Consider the following 9,162-nt stretch of genomic DNA (forward strand, 5'->3'; position numbering starts at 1 on the left):
TTTTTATTGTATTTTTATTGAATTTTGAATATATGGGTTATAATTCAAATTAATCATTTATTCTACTATTATTTAAATTAATTAAAAAAGTTATGGTAAAATGTTTCTAAAAGAAAAGTATAAACACATACATGAAAATCTAAAGATTTTCGATTCATTTGTGTTACTCTCTAAACTTTTAACAAAATTCAATAAAAAAAAAGAATGTAAAGCTAAAAAATATCACCTATATATTTAAAATATTCTTTCTAAATTAATTTTAAAAAAATATTAAATAAATATTAAATTCTAATTTTATTAAAAATGAATAAATATTAATTGTAGTTAAAAAATAATAATTAATGACTAATAATTCATTTGATTCCTCAATTGTAATTAAAAGTTTATTTTAATATTTTTTATATTTTTAAACAATTAATTTTAAAAGTCAATAAATTTTTCATAAATATATGCAATTTATAATTTTTAAATTATAAAATATTTCTTATTATTATCATCATCATCATCATTTTGTAAAAGAAATATTAGTTATAAAACTTTTATAAAATTATTCATATTTAAATTACTTACCCCAAAGTTTTCTTATACTTAGATTATACGTATTGTATAATTTCATGCAAAAATAAAAAAAATTTGAGTTATAAAATAATTTGCAAAAGAATATCTAAATATTTTAATGCATAATTTTTTTTTGTACACACAATAAATAAATAAATAAATAAAATTGACGTTTTTACACAAAACACTCTAACATAAATTAATTACATATTAGGCACTATTTTAAAAACTTTTACGAAACTAGCACCTGGTCTTTACATGTGGTGACTTGGCGCCACATCAGCATAAGGAGCGGTGCATGGGTCGCGTCTTTCTGCAAATGGTATTAGATTGAGAAATATATCTGAAAAGGTGTCTAACAGATAAATATATAATAAAAATGTGATTTTTAGAGAAAATCGCTAATACTTGAGCCCAATCAAGTCCAATTCTTACTTAACTAGATCCAACTAGTCCAAAGGGTTTTTTGGGGCTAAATAAGGTTTCGGGTCAGCCTGAACTAGAACTACTAACTCGATATTTCGGGTCTTACACTTCAAGTTGTAACACACCTAATTCAGCAAGCAACGCTCCTACCCACGTAACATCTTCTGTTGCATCAGCCACACTCTTGTATTCTACCTCCATCGTCGAGTGAAACATGATCTTTTACTTCTTCGAATTCCAGGCAACTAAGCTATTCCCAACAAACACTGTATGACCAAATATAGAGTGTCGATCATCGAGACTACCTCCTTAATCTGCATCAGCATAAGCAGCACGCTTAGTCTAGCTCCACCGACGAGAACACTAGTCCATAGTCTAGTATGCCAGCCAAGTAATGCAAGATTCTTTTCATTGCAGCCACGTGTGATTCGAGCAACCTTATTGACGCTGAAAGCAATATCTGGGCGTTTATGACACGCATATAACAGCCCCCAACTATGCTACGATATTCATGCGCGTCTGATATTAAGCCACCGTCTCCTTTACTCATTTTAGTTGCAGCCACTAAGGGAATTGAAACTGGCATAGCTTTCAACCTGTTCGCCCTCTCTAATAGCTCACTGACAAACTTTCGATGACAAAGCGCAATTCCCTTCGTACTTCGCTTAACTTCGATGCCCAAAAATATGCATGGTCACCTAAATCTTTCAGAAAGAACTTTGCACTAAGTTGTTGAACCACTACTTCCACCTCAGCACTGGACTGCCCAGTGATGATTATATCATCAATGTAGACGAGCATATGCGTGTAACACCCATATCATCTTCTCACAAAGAGCGACACTTATGCACGTGACTCTAGAAACCCGAACTGTAGCAAGCACCCTGAAGCTTTGTATGCCAATTTCTGGGAGCCTGACGTAACCCGTAAGAGCTTTTTTTTTAGTTTACAAACAAACTTGGACCCATCAGGAGCAACCTGTTTGAACCCAAGAGGTTGTTGCATAAACACATCTTCGTGTAAATCACAATTTAAGAACTCGTTGTTGACATCTACCTACCTAAGAACACAATCATTCACCACAACGAGCGAGAGAATAACATTCAAGGTGTTAACCCCAGGGCTAAAGGTATCTCTAAAATCTTGCGCCCAAGGATTTGAGTGTATTCTTTATCAACCAGGGGAGCCTTGTAATGATGAATCCACCCATTTTGGATTTAGTTTAAGCTTAAAAGGCCATTTACAGCCAACAACTTACCTTCCTTCAGGCAGCACAGTGAGCTCCCATGTATTGTTTCATTGAAGAGTATTGTATTCCTCACGCATAGCAGTTTTCCGCTTTGAAGTGTTCATCGCCTCATGCACATTGCTAGGAACTTCATAAACCAAAGAGCTAACGTAAGCTTTTGGCTTAAAGATCCCAAACTTGCTTCTTGTCATCATAGGGTGAACATTAGTATTGAGAACTGCATCATCACTCGATTCCACAGTCTGATCAGTCTGATGAGTTGAAACCATACTATCCACATGATTACCTACACTACCAAAAGCATGATTATCAGGAACATGCTCATTACTAGGAGCAGCGTCCAAACTGTCTCTTGTACCACCAGCATTAGGCACTGTGAATGAACTGCTTTCGCTCGCTTGTTGTGTCACAGGGCAGGAAGAGGAGTCATTATTTACATGGCAACCCTGAATACGACTCTTGTTAATGTCAACAACAATTTTAAGCCATTAAGACTGTTGAATGCAGTTCTTTAAACCAGTCTCACAACCAATTTTATCTGCAAAAGGAAACGAATTCTCATTATATACCATATGTCTTGAAATATAAACACGGCCATCTCTAGCCAAACATTGAAAGTCTTTGTGTTGGGTGCTGTAACCCAAAAAAGTGCACAGCTGAGATCGAAAATGTAACTTTTGTTTCTGAAACGGGTGCTAATGTGGAAAACACTTGCATCCAAACACCCTCAACTCACTGTAATCCGAAACCTTAGTAAATAACTTTTCAAATGGTGACACACCACCTAGAACTATTGTTGGTAGTCTATTAATGAGATACATTGTTGTTTGAATAGCGTATGATCAAAAACTGATAGGCATCGAAGCCTGAGCAAGGAGAACAAGGGCAAGCTCCACTAAGTGGCGATGCTTACGCTCAACGACCCCGTTCTGTTCTGACGTAAGGGGTAAGTTACACGGTGGATAATGCCAGCTTTGCTCAGCTGACTAGACAACGAGCTAAACTCCCTTTCCTTGTCCGTTTCTAATGCCTTGATCGACAAATCAAATTGTGTGCCAATCATCTTTTGAAATAGGTGAAACGCGACAACTGCCTCGGACTTACTCTTAAAAAAATACACCCAAGTAAAACGAGTAGCAGCAGCAACGAATGACACGTAATAAAGGAACTCATTTGAGGACACATGGGGAGGCCCCCACAAATCAGAAAAAACGAGCTTGAATAGTGCATAATAAACTGTACTTGAAGCATGAAAGGGTAATTTGTGACTTTTACACATGTGACAAGCAACACAATTTTTATTCAAGTCATTAGGAATTTTTACTTTGTTTAGTTTGCATATTTGGGCAAGAGTATCATGCGTAGGGTGACCAGGCCGCCCGTGCCAAACTTCACCGTCTTTTGCATCATATGAAATAGCATTAGCTTCAGTCTAGTTGCCATCAGCCTTTGATTGACCAAGCACAAAGACATACATCCCATCATTCTCTACACCTTGCAGCAAGATCTCTTTTGTAACTTCATCTCGAACAAAGCATGTTTTCGCGTGAAATTCAAGAATGACATGGTTATCTCTAACAAGCTTCGAAACGGAAAGGAGATTTTTCGTTATTGAAGGAACGTGCAAGATATCACTCAGCAATAAAGCATGAGAAGAAGCCAAGAATTAGGGTGTTCAAATTTTTGAACTAATTCGGTTAACCGACCGAACCGAATTAGTTCGGTTAATTCGGTCGGCTACCAAATTAGTTCGATCAGTTAACGGTTAATATTTTTTTAGATATTCGATTAACGATTAATTCAATTCGAAATCGATTAATTAACCAAATTAACCGAAATAACCGAATTAACCCTTAAATATTTTTTAATATTTTTTTCACCCGCATAATATGCTGCCCCCACTTAAATATTTTCTTTCCCTTAAATATTGTTTCACACGTAGGCATAGCATGGGTGGGCAGCACTGCTAGTGTAAATTATTATCATTTCTCTTGTTCTTGGTTTCAGCTTTGCTTTTATCAACTTCAATGGTAGACTGGGAGGTGGGTTCTTCTATGTCTTTGTGCTGCAACTTTTTAGTTTATGGTGCATGTCATGCACGTTTTATCGATCAAAATGTTGAAATTACTTTTTAAAGTAAAAATTTTATATGTATATAAAGCTACTGGTGAGACAAGATTAAACTTTGAGTTTTTAACATGCTTTTCTGCATAGAATAATGGGGTTTGAAGATGGCGGATGATGTATTTTGCATGTTTAATATTATAAACTGTTTTTTAATTAAAAAATATTAAATTATAAAATTATAAAAAATTTGGTTAATTCGAAAATTAACCGAATTAATCGAAATTTATTCGGTTCGATTAATATTTTCATAAAAAAGTTCAATTCGATTAACAGTTAAATAAAAAAAATTCGGTTAAGGGTATTTCGGTTCGGGTTTTAACTTAATGAACACCCCTACCAACAACTCAGTCTTGCCAATCATACTAACAGGTAAAGACACCCCACTACCTACTACTAACTGACCAGGGTTACTACAATTAGAGGGATGAGGAATATTGACAGGATCGGATGTGACATGGTGAGTAACACTCGAGTAAACTACCCATTGTTCTTGCATGGCAGTTGCAACAAGCGACTGAGGCTGAAAGGTTGACTGCCCACCGTCACGAGCTTTATCATCAGTGCCACAGCACGTGTAGCCCGTGTTGTCACTCACTACTACAGACAGAGTAATAGGCAGTTGAGGAAACGCCATTGTTAGTCCCATTATTCGAGGACATATCATCAAGAGTGATACCAGAAAAATCCTGACTGAACCGGTGCCAGCACTGGTTGACCAAGTGCCTGATCTTACCTCAAAGTTGACATTGCACACGAACTCGTCCTTTTCCTCTACCACCAAACCTACCACCTGACGAGTAACCCTGTCGAGAAGTGTTATACTGATGCTTCTTATGGGCTCTGTTGGAATCATGATTTTGTTTAATAATTAGAATTGAATTGATTCCATATTTTATTGACTAACAGAATAGCTTCCACGTCTACTAAGGTTCTTGTCAAGGCATATGAACTCGAGTAAATTGATAGTGATGGTTTGGGGTAATGGTGATCGAGGTATGGAGTGTTGACGAGAGAGATGTTGTGTTTTGTGGATTAAATTGATATAATTCTTAAGTATCATCAATTAAATTAATTGATTTATTTAGAATTAATACTAAAATGATAGATTGTGTAAATAACGAGGACTAAATATGTCATTATGCAAATTTAAAAACTGTTACACCAATAATTTAGTTACTGATTAAACGACGAGTCATTTGATTAACACTAATATAAAAGTTTAACAACCTAGTTAATAAAAAAATTGTTTAACAATAAGAATAAAATTGATCATATAATTTAACGACTAAAAAATTAATTCAACCTAAAATAATTCATATTGTTATATTTTATAGATAAACATCTCATCAGATGATTTTGTCGCTCATATATTTTTAACGTAGAATTGAAAATAAAATGTGACGGAAAACAAATTCAAGAACACTCAAATTAAATTATAAAATAGTACACTAACTTTTTTTATTAATTTAAGATGACTACGAGTGATAGTATCTATTTTAAAGACTCTTAATTATTTAATAAAAAATATTTAAATACCCTACATTACTTGTACTTGAATCTAAATCATCTAAAGATAACCGAGTTCTTATTCTATTTCATTCCTGCTTTTTTTTATTTATTTTTCTTATTTTTTTGAATTTATCCATCTTCCATGGAGGAGGAACTGAATAAAACTAAAATTTCATGTTTGGCTTTAAATTAGAGATGCTAAAAGTAATGAATCAACCTCGATTATAACCCCTAGCCTTCTAAGTTAATGATGTGGGTTCGATTCTCACTATCCGCTCGATATTTGAATTCTATCTAGTTGAATATTTATTAATTAAATTCAACGATGCTACGCAATTCCTAAATTTTTTCACATGTTTGCTTAGTTTTTTCAAACAAGAGAAAAGAAAAAACTGAAATGTTATTTAGTTTTTTCAAATAAGAGAAAAGAAAAAAAATAGTAATGAAAAGATTCCATTGATCATACCTGTAACCATTAAAATTTTTTATTCATACTCCACTGACCTATTTTTAAAACACGGAAATGACGTAATTCTCAATGATGCCATTTTGAAAACAAGACGGCAATAGTTTAAGTTTGATGCCATTTTCTGTTAGGAAAGTGATGCCTCCTCTATAAAAGAACAGGCACTGAGAAATCTTGGATATTATACTCAAAGCCCACCATTAAAATCGGAGAAAAAGAGGGGTTGAAGATGGAGGAAGAAAGGAGATGGCGAATGTATTGGTACAAGCATATCCTTCCATTTGCAGCCATGGTGGCCGCCGAATCTGGGAACGTAGTGGTCAACATCTTGTTCAAAGCTTCCACTTCCAAGGCCATGATGAGCCACTACGTCTTCATCACTTATGCTTATGCGATTACTGCCCTCGTTCTCTTCCCTTTACCTTTCATCTTCTACAGGTTTTTTCTCGATTCGTCGATTGCGACCGTAATTTAAATCCCGAGCTTCTTTTCATCGACTGAACTGACGATTTTGTTTTCTCGATGTATGCAGTGGAAGAGTGGTTTCTACTTTGAAATTCCATATTGGCTCCAGAATTTGCCTTATTGGGCTCACTGGGTATTGCTTTCTTGTTCGCTTTTTGGTGTTTTGTTCATTGTTTTTGGTGAATTGTAATTCAAGTTTTCTGGGAATAAACAGGTTTTTAGGTCAGATATGTGCATATAAAGGTATAGAATACAGCTCCCCAACTCTTGCTTCAGCAGTCAGAAATATCTCACCAGCTTTGACCTTCATTCTTGCTGTTCTTTTCAGGTTCCCTTTTCATATTCTTTTTTGGGTTATATCATTTTGGTACCTAAATTTGACTTTATGATTCTTTTTGGTACTTAAGCTTTTTTTTGCTCAATTAAGTACTTGAATTTGGTTTCAAGATTCAATTTCAAACCTAAATTTGATATCTTGCTTAAAATTGGTTAAAAATTGTTTGTACCAACTTGAACCAAAAGCAAAGTTTAAATACCTAAAGAGATAAAAAAAATTAGGTACCAAATTTAACCCTGAAACAAAATTAAGATACTTATTTAAACTACAAAAATTTAGATATCAAATTCAACCTTAAAAATAAATATTAAGAATATATATTTTTTATTCACGTATCTTTTAATTTAATAATTTTTAAAATATAAAATGTAAGTGTTATTTTTTTATTAAATTAAAATGATTATAAAGTAATATTTATTCTAATAAATCATGCAATGAATAAGTGGGAAGGGGATTTCAAACCCAATTATTATTAAAAAGGGGATTTTTTTTTTACTGAAAGGATGGAGAAAGTAGCATTGAGAAGTATAATCAGTCAAGCTAAAATAATGGGAACCATAGTATCGGTATGCGGTGCATTAGTAGTAGCACTTTGTAAAGGCCCCGAAGTGTTTTCATCATCATCATCTGTTTTACATCAACGGTTTCTGGGATCGTCGGAATCTAATTGGAGAGATGGTGGACTCTTGCTTGTCGTTGCCTATCTTCTGTTTTCCATCTCCTGCATTCTTCAGGTAACAATATTAGTTGTACCATCTTCTGTTTAGTGGGATAAATCGTTAAATCACTTAAGATTACAAGCTCAAATTACGATCGAATAGAGTAAATTGGGTTGAGATGATTGTCCACAATGAATTTTCGGTACTCAATACAGATTAGTAGTAAAAAATTCACGAATTACTAACCTCTATTAAAAAAAAAGAGAAGAAATGAATTTTTGCATTTTACAGGCTGAGGTGGTGCAGATATACAAGCAAGAGTTGAGCATAGCCTGCTTTTATAACTTGTTTGCAGCAGTTATAGCAGTACCAGTATCCTTAATGGCAGAACCCGACATGACTTCTTGGAGGCTAAAACCTACATTAGTCATTGTTACGGTCTTATATTCGGTAAGACCTTAATGATCGAATACATTAAGAAACAAGGAAATAAAGAAAATATCTAAATATAATTTTCATGTACCTGTTTAGGGAGTGTTTTCAGCGTTGAGCTCTTTAGTGCACGTCTGGGGCATTCACTTGAAAGGACCGGTCTATGTTGTAATTTTCCAACCATTGTCGATTGCTATCGCTGCTTTTATGAGCGCCATATTTCTTGGTGATCCTCTACATCTTGGAAGGTACTGAGTTCTCAATATGGCTGGGATAACAGTTTGAAAGGATCTGTCTATGTTTTGTTTTCTAAGCTCTTAATTTTGGTTTTTTTTTAGGTAATTGATTCATCCTCTCTCTTTGCAGTGTTATAGGAGCAGTCATCTTATCCATGGGATTTTACGCTGTCATATGGGCGAAAGCTAAAGACGAAAGGATTGATGAGGACTCTGGGTTAAGTAGTGTGGGGCACTTGCCCAATGATATGGTCCCTCTATTGCAAGACCCAAAACCATACGTGTAGCACTCAAGACAGGATACATATTCAAACATGACAGTATTCAAGTACGCTCTTTCAAATGTGTAAAATATCTTTAAGAAAATAAATATATACGGAAAAAAAATTAAAACTCGACCAACAAAAGAAACGAAAAATCAACGACAACTACTCAACTAACAAGACATCTGCGATGTGATGGCTGCAACAGTTTTCTTTCCCAACATACCGGAGAAATTCCAGTGGAAGGGACTCTGGATACTATTTGCGATGTGGTCGATAGTTTTATCGCATCAAAAAGAAGCAGAAGGAGAGTCAGATTTGGATCTGTCAAGCTGGATTGTACGGCAGATGCACCGAAGGCGATAAATAATCTAAATGACAGGGATGAGTAAAATTCGATTCGAAAAATTGTTTTTTTTTATTTTATGTTATTTG

The 9,162-nt window shown here is 34.5% G+C and overlaps 1 protein-coding gene across 1 annotated transcript; it reads left to right on the forward strand.

The window, feature by feature from the left end:
* The first annotated feature begins 6,535 nt into the window (after window positions 1-6,535).
* Window positions 6,536-8,822, forward strand: LOC120214406 (WAT1-related protein At5g40240-like). The gene is made up of 7 exons (XM_039212310.1): window positions 6,536-6,773; window positions 6,868-6,933; window positions 7,015-7,128; window positions 7,640-7,871; window positions 8,088-8,246; window positions 8,328-8,476; window positions 8,595-8,822. The coding sequence occupies exons 1-7, from the start codon at window positions 6,565-6,567 to the stop codon at window positions 8,749-8,751; spliced, it is 1,086 nt and encodes a 361-aa protein (XP_039068241.1). The 5' UTR covers window positions 6,536-6,564; the 3' UTR covers window positions 8,752-8,822.
* The last annotated feature ends 340 nt before the right edge of the window (window positions 8,823-9,162 follow it).

This window comes from Hibiscus syriacus, unplaced genomic scaffold, assembly GCF_006381635.1.
Source record: "Hibiscus syriacus cultivar Baekdansim isolate YM2019G1 unplaced genomic scaffold, ASM638163v2 tig00110059_pilon, whole genome shotgun sequence".
NCBI classification, from domain to species: domain Eukaryota; kingdom Viridiplantae; phylum Streptophyta; class Magnoliopsida; order Malvales; family Malvaceae; genus Hibiscus; species Hibiscus syriacus.

Bases quoted from the DNA above. Each gene is read 5' to 3' on its own strand.
- LOC120214406 (XM_039212310.1), top strand. From the start codon at position 6,565: ATGGAGGAAGAAAGGAGATGGCGAATGTATTGGTACAAGCATATCCTT. The intron at 6,774-6,867 runs GTTTTTTCTCGA...CGATGTATGCAG, and splicing joins TTACCTTTCATCTTCTACAG to TGGAAGAGTGGTTTCTACTT. The intron at 7,872-8,087 runs GTAACAATATTA...TGCATTTTACAG, and splicing joins CCATCTCCTGCATTCTTCAG to GCTGAGGTGGTGCAGATATA.